General features: G+C 34.7%; 1 protein-coding gene across 2 annotated transcripts in view; it reads left to right on the top strand.

Moving 5' to 3' along the window:
- The window catches only part of IA-2 (tyrosine phosphatase IA-2), a 321,090-nt gene that overhangs the window by 64,013 nt on the left and 237,996 nt on the right, over positions 1 to 19,081 (top strand). For both annotated transcript variants that reach the window (XM_090160120.1, XM_090160121.1), the window contains exons 2-8: positions 13,234 to 13,284; positions 14,663 to 14,910; positions 16,140 to 16,198; positions 16,260 to 16,608; positions 16,687 to 16,966; positions 17,882 to 18,084; positions 18,765 to 18,924. In XM_090160120.1, coding sequence (XP_090016246.1) covers positions 13,234 to 13,284; positions 14,663 to 14,910; positions 16,140 to 16,198; positions 16,260 to 16,608; positions 16,687 to 16,966; positions 17,882 to 18,084; positions 18,765 to 18,924 — 1,350 coding nt within the window. The remainder of the gene's footprint in view (positions 1 to 13,233; positions 13,285 to 14,662; positions 14,911 to 16,139; positions 16,199 to 16,259; positions 16,609 to 16,686; positions 16,967 to 17,881; positions 18,085 to 18,764; positions 18,925 to 19,081) is intronic.

The following is a 19,081-nucleotide window of genomic DNA, read 5'->3' on the forward strand; positions in this document are numbered from 1 at the left end:
TTTGTAGCACTTCCAAAATAAGAATCCGTAAAAAGTGGCCAACACACGTTCTTTTTCGCTTGACCCTACTAAGAAGTTACGATTTTTTGGAGTACCCATAGAGCTCATTAAATAGCTTCGCTGTCGGGAGAAAGAGCCCAAGGTCCTTCGTTGCTAGCTAGCACCCGCTCGGCTGTAAAAACGCGTGGATGCCATAAAGTTTCATGAATAATGCATAACTCATAGTCCGCTAGCGTCTCTACCCGCTCACCTTTAACGCCATCTAACGGTTGGCAACGGAGCTGAAATATCCCGTACCACAATATCCTTAAAAATAACTAGCGCAACCCCTTTCAATATTAAAGATAGTACTGGTAGGTTTTAAAACAAGTTGTACCTTAGTCGTAGGCTTGATTCAGTTTTAAAGATTGTACGAGAGACGTGTAAATAGATAATTAAATATTGTATAATTGTATATATGGTATAAATGTATTCAGGATGTCCACTAAAATATGAACCAGGGCGAATATCTCCAAAACAGTTTTAGGTACGAATTTGACATTTTTAGGTCGCGTAGAGTTTGTAGAGGGAAACCTACATTGAAAATTTCGATGACCTTGAACCATGTCTTCAAGGTCATCCAAAAACTATCTCGAGAACCGTAAGTGTTAGAAAGTTGGTTCCAATTACAAAAGTGCTTCTTGTCACGTTTTAGGCCTAAATAGCGTGGACCCGATCGGATTCGACTAATAGGAAGTCGAGAAAAATTTTACCAAAATCACAAAGGTCGTAAAAGGGAAAATTGCAAGAAAGTGCTAATAACTCCAAAACAAGTCGTGCTACATTTGTGGCCTACCAGCGCCTGTAGAAGTGTTCCAACCGCAGCACTCTGGTGTACTAGGAGAAGTACCGAGGATGAACCACGGCTTTGGCTTCCAACCTGTATATACCTAATAACCGCACTGCCATCTATCGCCTTAAAATTAACTATTAGGATGGTACTTGTCACAACAAAGGGAAGCTTAAAGGCTGGTACACACGGGCAGGAAAACGACGACACGGAAAAAATTTGACGGATTTTACCGTTGCCAGCGCTGCCGGTAACCGACGAAACGGACAAAAAAATGTTGAAATATCTCTACTTTATTTTCCCGTTTTTTTAAGCACTATGAGCTCGACCAATCAGCGAGCGTTACGGTGTCACGTGATATAAGGAGTGATTTTGAAAGTCTTTAAAAGTAGGCTTACGAATTTTTGGCATAACGCTCGCTGATTGGTCGAGCCCAACGCGCCTCAAAAAAAGGTCCTCCGTTTTCTCGTGTACCGGTCGCGCTCGCGGCGGTAAAATCCAGCAAATGATGTCGGTGTGTACAGTCGTTTTCAGAACAACTGGAAAAGGCGGTAAAACGAGAAAATCAGGAAAACACTGCCCGTGTGAACCAGCCTAGCTTAAGCGGTTGTCAAAGGTCAAAGAGGTCACGCAGAGGTATAACGTCATAGTTCCCTCCTCATCTGCTTTTTCATCTAACTGCGCATGTGGCAGATATTATGGGAACTCGCTTATTGTAACCTATAATAATTTACAAGTTTTAATATTTGTAACTTTTTTGGAACGTGGAATAATGTTGTTTCCCTGATTTGGGTACATTTGTTCGAATTTCATTCGTCCGAACGGTGGTACAAATGTCCGAATGCCGGAAAACAGGATCTTATGCCCGAAAAATTTATCACAACTTTTGTTGGTGATTTAGTCGTTCAATTTATGTTAACTTAAATAGCGAATTTCATTTGTTCGAATAATCGTTGGTCCGTTTTTTCGAACATTAGGAATTGGTTGTTTTTTTTTGAAATATTTTTAATATAAGAAAATAGTAACATTAACGTGAACCTAAACTAACCTAAACTAAAATATCCACAACATTCAACGCAATTCCCACAGTCCCACTTACTAACAAACAACGATATTTACAATGTAGTTTTTTATTTTTTATTCTTGCACTAAAAAAAATCCGGACCGAAAAAAACAGCAATAAGAAATACTAATTTAGCGACAGAATTCGGACAAGTGATGCTACCGATTCGGACGAATGAAACAAACAAGTTGTCCAATTCGAACAATTGAAACATTTGTTATTTCGGCGGTTCGGACGAATGAAATTCGAACAAATGTACCTACCCCGTTTCCCTCGTAAAAATGCCCAATTTACATCTTTTTGTATTTTTTAATATTTCACATATTACTTGGGGGAAAAAACCTTTCTGGGCACGTTTACAAGGTTTTAAGGCTTAGCACCGTAAAGACGTACATTGATACGGGCTATCGTAAGACCGAAATCGATTTGGAAGGCGAAATTTAGAGTATCTTCAATATCAGGGTATTATTTTTTTTATATACGGCAACACTTTATAGCGTGCATAGACTAGAGCGGCTCTTAACGAAAATATTCCGCAAAAATATTCTAGAAGTTAATATGATCCTACTAAGCGCCTTAGGTCTGAGGGAAAAATCATATTGTTAAATAAAGGTCATACCGAAGGTCGTTTTCCTTGATAGCTACTAACAAGATGTCACGGACATTTGAGTGCACATATATATTTTGCATATTCAAGTTAAAGGTTAAGTGATTTAGAATGGTCAGGGTGATTGACGAATCGGGTTATTAAATGCATGAACAGGGATTGATAAATCAAAAATTAAGTTTAAGGGAAAACAATTAATGTTAATGTTAAGTAAAACAAATTGGTCACTAGATGGGGTAAGGACTCCCTTGGCATCGCACTGAACCGTTAGAGTAACGGCCAAATAAATTGTATATAACCATTGTATTTTAATTAATTCATATTTGAGCTGGCATTCTAAAAAATCGATTTACAAATTGTAAAAATGTATGAGTTGGTTCGTCAAGTTTAATATTAAAACAAATATGTCAAGGGTTAATAAAAATTGCTCTAAACTTTACCTCTTAATATACCAGATATACTTAGTACATTGGATGGATTGTGTTAACGCAAATTTATGTGTCATCTTGTTTTTTATATTACGATTGGGTTTTATTTTTTAGCTTTACAAATATTTTGCTCGATGTTTGAAAAATTCCATTATTAATAATGTTATGAATTAGCAACAGCTGATGGAAAATAGAATCTTTAAACTTTGATCTAAGTTCTACTTACGAGTAGTTTCCACTTTTTATATGTTACGATATTTGATAGAAATCCGAAAGCTCTTCAATTATTAGTGAACGAAAATTCGTAGAATTCTTCAATTATTAGTGAACGAAAATTCGCAGAATTCTTCAATTATTAGTGAACGAAAATTCGTGGAATTTTTCAATTATTAGTGAACAAAAATTCGTAGAGCTGTTCAATTATTAGTGAAGAAAAGTTTGTTAAATTATTTAATTTATTGTGAACAAAAATCTGTATTGGAATTTATTTATTTTAAAAGAATGTTTTTTTCATTTACAAATAAACAAAAAATACTCAATTTTGAGTCAAATTGAAAGATTTGACTAGATTGAAATACAATAAGCTTTACCAGTTGTTTATAATGTATATCTTACAAGAGAATGATGCATGAACCTTCGCCAGCTCGACACGGATTTCCCACCAATCCTCGAAAGACAAATCGCAACAACGCACAAAATATATGTCTAACGATGTAAAAAGTTGAAATTACACTACGTGTTTCTAGTAAATAACATGAAAGCAGTATAAGGAGCGAAGTTGGAACTTTTTTGATTTTTATAATTAAAATCAAATCAATCGATTATATTTATTTAAAATTTAAATCAGATTTTATTGATTTTTATACTATTAATTAATTAATTAATTATACTGTATAATTAAGCGATATTTTACTTTTAATTTTAAGTTAATTTAAATCTTAACTTACATTAAAAGAAAAAACCACTGTTGCATAGAGAAAAGGTTTAAAATATTTTTAACCTGATGATGTTACAGGAACGGTAACGAAACTAGTCATGTTGATATTTTTAAATAAAAATATTTAAAACCTTTCACTATGCAAAAGTGGTTTTTTCATTTAATGTAAGTTGTTTTAATGCATAGGTGTTTTATTCCACCATTGAAATACATCGTGTGATTTAAATCAATAATTTTTTTAAAAATCACTTGATTAAAATCCTGATTAAAATCTGGATTAAAATCTGGATTAAAATCTGGATTGAAATCTTGATTGAAATCTGGATTAAAATCTTGATTGAAATCTTGATTGAAATCTGGATTAAAATCTGAATGGAAATCTGGATGGAAATCTTGATTTTAATCTAGATTGAAATCTTGATTGTAATTTTGTTTAAAATCTGGATTAAAATCTGAATTTAAATCTGGATTAAAATCTGGATTAAAATCTGGATTAAAATCTGAATTTAAATCTGGATTAAAATCTGGATTAAAATCTGGATTAAAATCTGAATTTAAATCTGGATTAAAATCTGGATTAAAATCTGGATTAAAATCTGGATTAAAATCTGGATGAAAATCTGGATTAATATCTGGATTAAAATCTGGATTAAAATCTGGATTGAAATCTGGAATAAAATCTTGATTGAAATCTTGATTGTAATCTTGATTGAAATCTTGATTGAAATCTTGATTGAAATCTTGATTGAAATCTTGATTGAAATCTTGATTGAAATCTTGATTGAAATCTTGATTGAAATCAAACTGATTTAAATGAGCCAACCCTGATAGAGAGACGGATACTTATCTCGTAAGAGATATTTGATGTACTTTTGACTGTACGTAGACTAATTTACAAGACGGCACTCGCCCTCTGCCGGTGAAACAACTATCAAAAGATCGTTTTTTCTTCATTATTAGTCCATGTTCGCGGTATTAAACATCGGTTCCCCGGCAGGCGGTGGATTCACCTATCTCACCGCTCCCGTAAATCCGGCTAGACAAAAACATTAAGAGTTGGGGGGGGTATTGGTTGCCTCATCAATTATACGCTATTGTTTCCCCCAAAGCCGGGCTTTGCCTCGTTATAATAGCCTGATACGCTTTGATTTCCTCTCGTCCGTTCTGGTCAAAAGTCTCCGGGCTTTTCTCAGATTACCGGTTGCAGTCCGGGTTTGTTGCTTTTTTATTCTTTATGACCCAACAGATGCTCTTCTTTATCAGCTTTTTTTCCTGGGCGCCTTACTCGGGCGTAACCATGACAACGGGACATCGTTAATTCCGTGGCTACGGAGATAATATAACGCCCAATTTGTACACGTTTCCCCCGGTAGGGATATTTCCTCGCCGATAACCTTCTACTTTTTTTTTCCTCCACAGACCTGTTTTTCGCTTGCTTTGCACTTTATCCCAATCCCGATAATGAATTCGAAGGGGACTTTTAGCAAGCTCTTATATTCCGGGGTTTGGTGCCAATTTTATTTTGTATAGATTAAGATTTAATTGTAATTCTAATGATAGAAATAAATTTCGAATGGTCATAAGCTTAGTAGTCTGTTTATTTGCGTATAAAAAAACGAACGTTCGAATAAAAATAAAAAATAAATAAATGAACGAGCGAACGAATAAAAAGATAAAAATAAATAAATGAATAAATAAATTAAAAAAATAATAAATACACGAATTAATAAATAAATAAACGAACGAACGAAGGAACGAATAAATAAATCAGTAAATGAATGAATGAATAAATAAATATATAAACGAACGAACGAATAAATAAATATATAAATGAACGAACGAATAAATAAATGAACAAACGAACGAACGAATAAATAAATGAACAAACGAACGAACGAATAAATAAATAAACCAATGAAAAAATAATCAATCGAACGAACGAATAAATAAATAAACGAACTAATAAATAAATAATCAAATGAACGAACGAATAAATAAATAAATAAACGAATGAAAAATAAACAAACGAACGAACGAATAAATAAATAAACGAACTAATAAATAAATAAATAAATTAACGAATGAACTAATAAATAATTAAACGAACGAACGAACGAGTAAATAAATAAAAAGGTATCGGTGCCTACAAAGAGTGATGGCGCCCATAATGGGAGCCCAAAAAACCTAAAATTGGCAAAATGTTTATGGGTAACCGTTAAAATAATTAAAACTTCTCTGAAATTTACTATAGAGAGCGTAGTGGTTATGGACCAAGTTTTAAATTGAGTGTGTGAGCTTAAAGGTACAACCAGAAGTCTATAATAAGATATTCATTCCGAGGGACTTCGGGTGTTCAAATCAGTTGTGAAATCACTTTTAATCACGTCAATTTAGTAACTTTAATAACTTTAATCAATTACATATTGAAATCAGATGTACAAAATGTCTAACATTGGAATGATTGGATAGCCACTGTTCGCGTATGAATCGAGGGAAATTCCCATAGGATTTTGCTGGGGATTTTAAATTTTGAGAGACTCGATTCGCTTTGATTGAACTTGGTAATTTCTACATTATAAAGGTAATAAATGTTAAAACTATTATTTGATATCATAAATATACATACTAATAATAATAATCGTTATTCTGAAGGCGATATCTCCGTATAATTTTCTCAATACGCTTTGAAAAACCTTAAGCCTTGCCCGCCTTCGCGTTTAAAGTTTTAAACCAAGGATGATCTATACCGACGTTTTGAAGAGCAAACTACAAATTAAATTCTAAATTCAAAGCTATTATATCAATCTAATTTTTATTTAACTTCTTTACTAAATGTCTACGATTTTAATTAATCCTATAGTGAATAGCATCATTTAGTCCAAAGACAACTTTGAGAATACTGAACGAGGATGATTAAAATTATATCATTCAGATACAATGCGTCAGACTTCTAAATACGAAGCGCCCGTAAGACGGTCCGGTACATCATTATCTCTCCGCACGAAGATTGGCGCTGCAGTCGCGCGTAACTATGGCAACAGGTTTTAAATGATCGATGGGAAGCTTTGGGCTTTGTTCTCATTCAACTCAGTCCGAGCTCCAAGTCGGAGCTGAAATTAATAAAAACCGCTATGTACTATAATGCAGTGTCCGTGGTTCTGTGGTAGAACGCTCAACTGTCGTGATGAGCTCGGGTTCGAATCCCGCCCGATACTAACACAAATTGAAAAAATATGATACTACACCGAATGACAAAAAGAGGGCTCTTTCGGAAAATAGCTTTTCGCTAATTCCAAGAAACTGCGAACGCAGTGATTACACTTTGCCCCGAAAATGCGTAAGCGTTCGCAGCCCAGACAGACAGACCGACACGGTGATTTTAATGAGCTCTAAACAGAGTGAAAACGGTCTACCGCTGGAAATTCTGGCTATTTTCGTTACTTTTTAATTTGTTTTTGACTCGAAGATCTATTTGGTCCAAGTTTCGCGTTTCAATTTTACCCTCGAAGACCTATTGGTCAGAGTATTTTGTCAGTTTTATCATTACTTTAAATTTCTTAGAGCTAAACTTTTTTGCACCCTTTTTATTATGGAATTTTCTACCTTTTCGCGTAATTTAATAGTTTAATAATAAATTATTTACGTGAAGAAATAATTTCGTTCCTAAATGCGCTGTACAATTGCTATCATGTGTATATAAGTATATAGCTTATTTCTTTGACATTTGGTTTCAACAATAAAAGTGAAATTTAAAGTAATTTTTTGTATATAGCTATGGTAATCTACGTGAACGAATTATTTTTGAAAATATATCAATAATATAAATGGAATATTTGTATAATCAATAATATATCGTTATTTCACTGTATACAATTGTTTGTTTAAAAAAATAACCGATAAATGGGTAAGTTTTCGCACTCGTCTACAAATTTAAAATCAGGCCATACTCAAAGGTAGCATAGTAAGCACTTTAGTAGGGGAAATGGCGGCTATAGTTAGGAAAAATGGCGGTCATAGTGAGTGGAAATGGTGGCCATAGTGAGGGAAAATGGTGGAGATAGTGAGGGAAATGGTGGACATTGTGAGGAAAATGGTGGACATTGTGAGGAAAATGGTGGACATTGTGAGGAAAATGGTGGACATAGTGAGGAAAATTGGTGTACATAGTGAGGAAAAATGGCGGACATAGTGAGGGAAAATGGCGGACATAGTGAGGAAAAATGGTGGACATAGTGAGGAAAAATGGTGCACATAATGAGGGAAAATGGTGGACATAGTGAGGAAAAATGGTGCACAGTGAGGGAAAATGGTGGACATAGGGAGGGAAAATGGTGCACATAGTGAGGGAAAATGGTGGCCATTGTGAGGTAAAATGGTGGACATAGGGAGGGAAAATGGTGCACATAGTGAGGGAAAATGGTGGCCATTGTGAGGGAAAATGGTGGACATAGGGAGGGAAAATGGTGCACATAGTGAGGGAAAATGGTGGCCATTGTGAGGTAAAATGGTGGACATAGGGAGGGAAAATGGTGCACATAGTGAGGGAAAATGGTGGCCATTGTGAGGGAAAATGGTGGACATAGGGAGGGAAAATGGTGCACATAGTGAGGGAAAATGGTGGCCATTGTGAGGGAAAATGGTGGACATAGGGAGGGAAAATGGTGCACATAGTGAGGGAAAATGGTGGCCATTGTGAGGTAAAATGGTGGACATAGGGAGGGAAAATGGTGCACATAGTGAGGGAAAATGGTGGCCATTGTGAGGGAAAATGGTGGACATAGGGAGGGAAAATGGTGCACATAGTGAGGGAAAATGGTGGCCATTGTGAGGGAAAATGGTGGACATAGGGAGGGAAAATGGTGCACATAGGGAGGGAAAATGGTGCACATAGTGAGGGAAAATGGTGGCCATTGTGAGGGAAAATGGTGGACATAGGGAGGGAAAATGGTGCACATAGTGAGGGAAAATGGTGGCCATTGTGAGGGAAAATGGTGGACATAGGGAGGGAAAATGGTGCACATAGTGAGGGAAAATGGTGGCCATTGTGAGGAAAATGGTGGCCATAGTGAGGAGAAATGGCGGCAATAATGAGGAAAAATGGCGGCAATAGTGAGAACGAATTTCGAGCTAAGTAAGGGAAAACTGCGAGCATAAGGAGTGGAAAAGCCTGTAACGGACGCGAAACAAAGCGTGTAGTTTAAAGCCATCCAGTTGGACGTTCCCCGGGTTAGTTGGACGAGTGTTTTTTCCCCATTAGGAGAGCTGTCACGGACAGTCTTTGGTCAGCACGAGGCCGGGAGTGTCTTCCCAATTCTCTTCTTATTGTCCGCTATATAATTTTCCTATTTTCGGTGATTATGGGCTTTCCCTTTGAAAGCGTCTTTTTTCTGCCACTTATATCGTCCGCTCTTGTTATTACTTTTCTTGTTAAACCTGTCAGCTGGATTCAACGCTTCTACCTTTCTTACTTACTTTCTATACCATTTTGGGTCTTTTTTTGGGGGTTCGTAACCCGGGGATACTCCTACCTGAAGTATATCGGATGTCTTTGTTTCCAGTCAACATTGCTGCCATGGGTGTTTATAAGTAGGCAGTATAAATGCCGCGGTAAAAAAAAGGACCATTTAAATTGATATATATTAACTCACCAGCCAGGAGGCCAATTGTTTTAATATAGCAATCACATGCGATTAGAATATTTTTCAATATATAAGAATATTATTTATGGTAATAGAATATTTTTCAATATATAAGGATATTATTTATGTGAATAGAATACTCTTCAAATATAAGAAAATTATTTATGCGAATAGAATATTTTTCAAATATAAGAAAATTATTTATGCGGATAGAATATTCTTCAAATATCAGAAGATTATTTATGTGAATAGAATAATCTTCAAATATAAGAACATAATTTATGTGAATAGAATATTCTTTAAATATAAGAATATTATTTATATTATTAAAATATATTTCAAAATATAAGAATATTATAAAATATAAGAATATTATTTATATTAGTAAAATATTTTTCAAAATATAAGAATATTATTTATATTAGTAAAATATTTTTCAAAATATAAGAATATTATTTATATTAGTAAAATATTTTTCAGAATATAAGAATATTATTTATATTAGTAAAATATTTTTCAGAATATAAGAATATTATTTATATTAGTAAAATATTTTTCAAAATATAAGAATATTATTTATGCGAATAGAATATGTTTCTAAATATAAGAATACTATTTATATTAGTAAAATATTTTTCAAAATATAAGAATATTATTTATATTAGTAAAATATTTTTCCAGTATAAGAATATTATTTATATTAGTAAAATATTTTTCCAAATATAAGAATATTATTTATATTAGTAAAATATTTTTCAAAGTATAAGAATATTTTTTATATTTGTAAAATATTTTTCAAAATATAAGAATATTATTTATATTAGTAAAATATTTTTCAAAATATAAGAATATTATTTATATTAGTAAAATATTTTTCAAAATATAAGAATATTATTTATATTAGTAAAAAAATTTTCAAAATATAAGAATTTTATTTATGCGAATAGAATATATTTCTAAATATAAGAATATTATTTATATTAGTAAAATATTTTTCAAAATATAAGAATATTATTTATACTAGTAAAATATTTTTCAAAATATAAGAATATTATTTATATTAGTAAAATATTTTTCAAAATATAAGAATATTATTTATATTACTAAAATATGTTTCTAAATATAAGAATATTATTTATATTAGTAAAATATTTTTCAAAATATAAGAATATTATTTATATTAGTAAAATATGTTTCTAAATATAAGAATATTATTTATATTAGTAAAATATTTTTCTAAATATAAGAATATTATTCGTTTGAATAGAATATTTTTCAAAATATTGGAATATTAAAAATAGAATATTTTTCAAAATATTGGAATATTAAAAATAGAATATTTTTCAAAATATTGGAATATTAAAAATAGAATATTTTTCAAAATATTGGAATATTAAAAATAGAATATTTTTCAAAATATTGGAATATTAAAAATAGAATAATTGCACAACATTGAGATATTGGAATATTAAAAATAGAATAATTGCACAACATTGAGATATCGTTATTTAACTGCATACATTGGTTGTTTTTCGAAGAGTTAACCAATATGCAGGCAAAACACGTGGTTACTATGATTTTCTAAAAAAAGTTCATCGGAAATTAAACACAAAGTCAATAATACCGTAAATATCCCTGGACGGTGTAATTTTTATATTTTACAGTAGTAGGCGAAGTAATTAAAGCCGGAAATATTCGACCAATTTGAACCTGCAAAGGTTTTAATTTGATAGCTAGATTTACACTTATTTCGTACGTTATGTCTTATGTACTTCTGCTCCTACGCATTCCAAATTCTATTGCATTGCTTAAACTAATTTGTAAGTGCTTTGACAAATTTTTATGTGCTTATAGTTCGATGGCTTTTTTAGGTCAATATAATTCTAAAAGGTAATGGCTTTAGGATAGATAAGAATGTATTTTTTTAAAGGGTAAATGTTAACGTTTTTATCAAGACCAACGATGTGGATAGTGTACACAAACATATTCCAATAAATGTTATTTTGTATCATTAGGTGTATGATCGCATTAGGGTCTATCACAAATGAAGACTGTATTTATTTATTTATAGCTAAGGGATATTTAGTTTCTCTAGGCAATCCGCAAGCATCGCAAATATGGTAAATATGTTTAATAATGGTAAATAATGGTAAATATGATAAATAATGATAAATATGGTAAATAGTGGTAAATAATGGTTAATATTGGTTTATATTGTATGATAATATATGAAATCTAGAAAATCATTCATAACGGAATATATCAACTTTAGAAGATCTGAAACTTTAATTTCATTACTGTACAAGTCTCTTCTAAATCGTAAAGGTTGTATCTCCATAAATGTAGGCTTAAGTTTTAAATACTGTAAATAGTTCATGGAAATATCATTTACCATTATCTACCATTTTTTACCACTTTCTCATTTTATACCATAACTTTATTTACCATTATTTACCACCTGTTCAATACCACTTCGGAACAAATCCTTATGATAACGAGCTAAAAATATAACCAGCTAGGAGCAACAAACACAGCACCGCACATAAGGAGAACCCAACCCGTCAAAAGTCGTGCATTTTCTTGTGTACAGTTTTCATTGGTTAGACGCTCTAGCGCCTGCTGCCGTCGGAAGGGGAAAATTACGAAATTTCCTTCCCCCTTTCCGTAAAACGCTCAGCGTTAAGGCTCGTCCAATGAAATTTGTACACAACAATTCTCCTTGTGTTTGTTGCTCCTAGTTGTCAGCTTATTTAATATTTGAGTGGAAATCCTTCCAATATCTGACACCTTGGCGCTACGAGCGGTTTTTCTACAATAGCACCAGCCCTCAATCTTAATTCCAGTCCAGTATTTTATTGCCGTAAGGGGGGGGATGATACATTAAATAATAGACATTTTTGTGAGATCTAAATATAAATTCCAGAAGGATTTAACTAATACACTTTATGAAGATATATAAAATTGAACTGGATGGTCTTCTATAAATCGTGTATTGAGAAACATGTAAATTATTACGAAAATAATAATTTTAAATGACGAAAACAATTTGTTCTGATTGGCTATTAAAATTGTATAACGTTAGGTTTGACAGACAATCTTTGATAACGAGAAATGAAGTTAATGTAAAATATAAAAATAGTATTTATATAACAAAACCTGTAACTCTATGAAAAGTGTTTTAAACATGTTGAATTGCAGGAAATAAACAGTGATTGAATTGAATTATTATTTATCAATTTATTAATTATTATTATTTATCGATTTATTTATTATTATAAATTTATTATTTATTATGAATCTATTAATTATAATTTATCAATTTATTAATTATTATTAATTTATTAATTATTTTTATGAATTTATTAATTATTATTTTTTGAGTTTATTCATTATTATTTTTTATGAATTTATTAATTATTATTTTTTGAGTTTATTCATTATTATTTTTTATGGATTTATTAATTATTATTTTTTATGAATTTATGAATTATTATTTTTTATGAATTTAATATTTATTATTAATTTTCTAGAAGTAAAACAATTAAAAATTGAATTTTGAATGCAAATTAAACAATTTTAAGACTTATGGCGCTATTATAATGGAGGGGTCAGATTATTTGTTAAGTCATTCTTGCTTTTTGTTACAATGCGGAAGGGGGTTGTATATTTTTTTTTGCTCCTTAGATTCTTGTGATAGTACGCAATCTTTAACAAATATTTACGTTTGCAGGTTGTTTATTCAGCGAGGATGTTTGTGACGAAAGCGAATTCTGTTTTAATGGTAAATTTTATTTTCTTGTCTGGTATCGAATTTTCAAACTCATTTGTAGATTACATTTTCAACTTATGATGGAAATGCTGTTTTCTCTGAAAAGACAGCAAGTTAATTTTATAATCAATTAGTATTGATTCTACATTTGCACATAAATTTTTTCTCTAGTGCTTAAAATAGGTTTGTTAATTTATTTATTTAGTTAACGATTCTTTAAATAATTAACTATTGAAATTAGAATTTCCAAAAACTATTTTGAAACCAATGTACGTGAAAATTAGTTTGAAAATCATGAATACTAAAAAACCTGGTTCTGCAACTAGAACTAAAGAGGGCAAAGGTTGTAGCGTTGTCTAAGATCTAAAACAAAAGAAATTCTAATTTAGGTCCAAGTCATTTAGCGACTTTTAGAGTCAGTAATTCAGGTGGCCTGGTAGGTGGCGTAGGTAGGCGGCGACAAACCCTTCGTGCCTCGCTAGCCAACAGCTCCCTACACTTGCTATTACCGTTAACAAGTTTTATGGAACGGGGAAACCGAAGAATTCGGGGGAAAGCCACTTTAACCAGTAGGAAGAGAACTTGCAAACAAAGCCAATTTTTTGGGGCTTCATATTTTTTTTGTTATCCTGAATCAGGAATACATACCTCTACTTAGAATGCTTATCCTGCCGTATCGCGTATGGTAAGATCACTCTGATGGCTATGAGAAAAAAATTCTCTCTGCGCACGCTCCCCTCTCACGTTGTTGTTTGTTAAAGGGAGTAGAACCCTCCTTGTTTGGGAGGGTGCGCCATAGCTTCTCTCTTTTCTCACTCATGGTGCTAGTCTAGAACGAGAGTAGAAACACCCAATTCTTCTATTAGAGGAAGCATGTCCGCCCTGAAGAGGTTTTCTCACTTGAAACCTTTATTGTTTCATATTTAGTGTTTATTTTTTAAATGTACCCTTAATTAACATATACACAACAATATCCGAGCTATAAATTAATTATTTTCATTATAGTTTGGATATGTATTCAAATATAATTTATTAATAATGAGGTACGTGGTTTTAGATTCACGAAAGGGCTTCCAGTAGATATGAGAAATTAAAGCACTACCAAAGCAGGGATAATTCCTCAAAAACCACTGTATTTCACACTACGTATAACACGTGGATAGAAAAATGAGGGAAGTGAATTATGTATTGCCCCAAATTCCTGAAAAGGTTATACTCCCTTTAAGTTAACATAGTGACGTGAAACAAACCGTCAGCCACATCGAGATGAAATTCTGCCGCGATAAGCATTCCAAGTAGAGGTATGGATTCCTGCCTGAAATTCACTGTGGAAAAGATCACCCCGAAATTAGAAAATGCTCATAATTTATACAATGATGACTTTCTACAGACCTCTTATTTGGCGAATGCAAGACCGAGTCGTCGGGTGCGAGCGACTTCCATCGTCACACGGACGTCCCAGCTTCACTGCAGAGGCTCCTCGAAGAAGAGCTCAAGCGTCTTTGGGTCGGTGGCTACAGATGGCAGCATCAGTACACGCAATGCGTGGTGCAGAATCTTCTCTACGCCGAGATGCACCGGCTCAGCTACGACCCTGGCCTTTGCGTCAGGCTTCTCAAGATGACCGTTCCACCTGTGGTACGTCCTCGTTCGCTTTACTATCAAACTTTGTACAATTAAATTACTGAACACGAATCATAAGCAAAAACTCCATCATGGGAATTGCATCGGCCGCCAGCCCTCCTACCGAGAGAATCGCGAAACCAGTGTTCCAAAAATACATTTTTTTCGAATATTGTGCACACCTCTGGTAATAAAATAATGGTAAATTACGGTAAATATGGTAAATATTGGTAAATATAGTAAATAATGGTAAATATGGTAAATATTGGTAAATATGGTAAATAGTGGTAAATAATGGAAATATGATAAATATGGTAAATAGTGGTAAATATGGTAAATAGTGGTAAATATGGTAAATAATGGAAATATGATAAATATGGTAAACAGTGGTAAATAATGGTATTTATGGTAAATAGTGGAAAATATGGTAAATATGGAAAATATAGTAAAATATAGTAAGTAATGGTAAATAATGATAAATATGGTAAATAGTGGTAAATAATGGTTAATATTGGTTATATTGTATGATAATATATGAAATCTAGAAAATCATTCATAACGGAATATATCAACTTTAGAATATCTGAAACTTTATTTTCATTACTGTACAAGTCTCTTCTAAATCGTAAAGGTTGTATCTCCATAAATGTAGGCTTAAGTTTTAAATACTGTAAATAGTTCATGGCAATATCATTTACCATTATGTACCATTTTTTACCACTTTCTCATTTTATACCATAACTTTATTTACCATTATTTACCACCTGTTCAATACCACTTCGGAACAAATCCTTATGATAACGAGCTAAAAATATAACCAGCTAGGAGCAACAAACACAGCACCCCACACTAGGAAAGCCCAACCCGTCAAAAGTCGTGCATTTTCTTGCGTACAGTTTTCATTGGTTAGACGCTCTAGCGCCTACTGCCGTCGGAAGGGGAAAATTACGAAATTTTCTTCCCCCTTTCCGTAAAACGCTCAGCGTTAAGGCTCGTCCAATGAAATTTGTACACAACAATGCGTTAGCGTGCTTAAAGGCTAGCTGCGTTCTCCTTGGGTTTGTTGCTCCTAGTTGTCAGCTTATTTAATATTTGAGTGGAAATCCTTCCAATATCTGACACCTTGGCGCTACGAGCGGTTTTTCTACAATAGCACCAGCCCTCAATCTTAATTCCAGTCCAGTAGTTTATTTGTCCCAAAGCAAACAAACTCGTATTAATCCGGTATCTTCTCAAACCTTCAGACCAAAGAAATACTAGAAGCTCTGGAGATTATGTCCCCGGAAGATTCAGCTTTGATTAAGTAAGTTTATTGAACAAATATAATGTTTAAGTGACTAAATCGTGATGTTCCGGCGTTCCAGATTTAAACCTAACAAAGAAGAAGACCGTTCCGATTTCGCCGACGAGGTGTTCTATCCCAATTCCAAGACGGAATCGAACCCACAGCATAGTATCAAATCCACCTCAACGTTGTTAGCTCTTCCGGGTGGACCCCTGTTCGATTTGGAACCGGAAGAAGAGAAAAGGAACGTTCGAACGACGTCTTTGAATCGGCCCCACCATTCCTCCGACGACGACAAGGCTCCTCAAAGGCCGCCTCCGCTTTTGCGAAATCTCTTGGCCTCTTTGGAGCATCTGAATGACGAGCGCGGCACGTGGGAAGAAGATATTGATCGAGCGGACGACTCCGACAGGTACCCGGCTGACGAAGTAAGCAGCGCCATCGGTTGGAACGTCAGCGAACTAATTAATCGAAATTAATTTACGAATTATTGTATTTATTTTTAGTTGCCCGTAATTAAAACCGATTTGTCCTCCGACTTGGACCAACGACCCGTTTACACCGAAGCTGGCATGCAATGGGTTCCTGTTGACGACGCTAGTTCCGAAGACGATGACAACGAGCCCAAATTGGCGTTTAACGAAGACGATAATAACAATAGAGAAGCGCCTTTATCATCGTTCACTTCTTTACGGAAATACGAAGATGAATCCGAACCACGAAGGGCCAGTAACGAAATGGAGGACTTTTTCGAGAAGCAGAACATGGACGACGTCCAACGGAAAGGTACGTTGAGAAAGTGGACACTTCACTTGAAGGCTGGTGTTCTCTAGCGTGAAAACGCCACCATTCTGAGCATCTGCGCAAAAGAAAAATGTATTAGGCCTAAAGAAGATGTTTTGCGTCGTGAAAACCAGTCCCAGTGAAAACGTCACCACCTTTAGGCCTAAGGGGATATTTTGCGTCGTGAAAACCAGTCCCAGTGAAAACGACACCACCTTTAGGCCTAAAGGGGATATTTGGCGTCGTGAAAACCAGTCAAAGTGAAAGCGCCACCACCTTTAGGCCTAAAGGGGTTATTTTGCGTCGTGAAATCCCGTCCCAGTGAACACGCCACCACCTTTAGGCCTAAAGGGGATATTTTGCGTCGTGAAATCCCGTCCCAGTGAACACGCCACCACCTTTAGGCCTAAAGGGGATATTTTGCGTCGGGAAAACCCGTCCCAGTGAACACGCCACCACCTTTAGGCCTAAAGGGGATATTTTGCGTCGTGAAATCCCGTCCCAGTGAACACGCCACCACCTTTAGACCTAAAGGGGTTATTTTGCGTCGTGAAATCCCGTCCCAGTGAACACGCCACCACCTTTAGGCCTAAAGGGGATATTTTGCGTCGTGAAATCCCATCCCAGTGAACACGCCACCACCTTTAGGCCTAAAGGGGTTATTTTGCGTCGTGAAATCCCGTCCCAGTGAACACGCCACCACCTTTAGGCCTAAAGGGGATATTTTGCGTCGTGAAAACCAGTCCCAGTGAAAGCGCCACCACCTTTAGGCCTAAAGGGGTTATTTTGCGTCGTGAAATCCCGTCCCAGTGAACACGCCACCACCTTTAGGCCTAAATGGGTTATTTTTCGTCGTGAAAATTAGTCCCAGTAATTCGTTTTTTAAAAAATCAACTTTTTATTTGCCTAAATTTTCAGAACAAAAGTTTGCGGAACCGTTACCGGATATGCGCATGAACTTATTTCGCCCGTATCTGGAAGTTCCGCGCGTTAACACCAGGGAAGAACCCGAAATGGCGCCTTTCAGTCGAGCTATGAGATACGACACTAAGAAACCGGGACCAAATTTCTTTCTGAATAATTTAAATATTGACGGAGAAGAATCGAGTGAACGAGACGAGGTAATTTAGTTTCTAGTTTGTTACTTTCGTCGCTAGATGGCGCTTTGGCGATACGAAATTATAGATAATACTTTCTCACATGGGGTGGCCGAGTGGTTAGTACTTTCACCTCGCAGCAAGAGGGGCCGGGTTCGATCCCCATAAATACTTAGAGGTTAACGGTAATAGTTAGTGTAGGGAGCTGTTGGCTCGCGTGGCATAAAGGGCTTGCCACCACCCTCCTACGCATTGTAACCCGGCCACCTGAATTAATGGCTTTAAAAGTCGCTTGATGACTTAGGCCTAGGATGGTGCTGATTATTGATTATATTAAATGGATACCTATAGGCTTCGCGCGTAGTTTAAATTTTGCTCATAAATATCACCGCCTACCGACCGAGTATTAAATTGAATATAGGAAAGCTATTTGCTCGTTCAAAATTATCTCTGTACAAGAGCTGAAATTTCATCCGAAAATCATAAAAATGCAAAAGTCGTCTGTTATTTCTTCACATATTTAGTTGGCGGATATTAAGACAGATGGCGCTATATTTCCTATGCTCGAAGCCTATTAAGTCTATCAACGCGAAACAGACGGTAATTATTGACGCGCTTAGACGACGAAATGACAGTTTGATATTTATCGATTACTCGGTCTCACTCGTCGCGCCATCTGACGGCGTTCCTTGTCTCTCGTTCAGGGACAAAATCAATCGGAGAAGGCTCTGATCAACCTGTTGAAGAACGCGCAACACCAACAAGAGAGCGATCAATGGAGCGACTTCCCCAAGGCCCCGCTAGATGGCGGCAGCAAGATCGAGAACGGAAAACATCTGGATAACGCCATCAAGGATTTGACCGGTGAGTCGAAACACTTATTTCCTTTTTACGTTAGTCTCGCAAGATGGCCTTGTTTTCCAACGGTTCTGTAAAAACTTCACTTATTTCCGTAGCTTCCTAGAAAAACGTAGTTGACATTAGGTGGTTACTTTTCGCCTGTTCTCGGACTAAAAGTGTA

The sequence above is a fragment of the Leiobunum rupestre genome, chromosome 10 (assembly GCF_980474605.1).
Source record: "Leiobunum rupestre chromosome 10, qqLeiRupe1.1.hap1, whole genome shotgun sequence".
NCBI classification, from domain to species: Eukaryota; Metazoa; Arthropoda; class Arachnida; order Opiliones; family Sclerosomatidae; genus Leiobunum; species Leiobunum rupestre.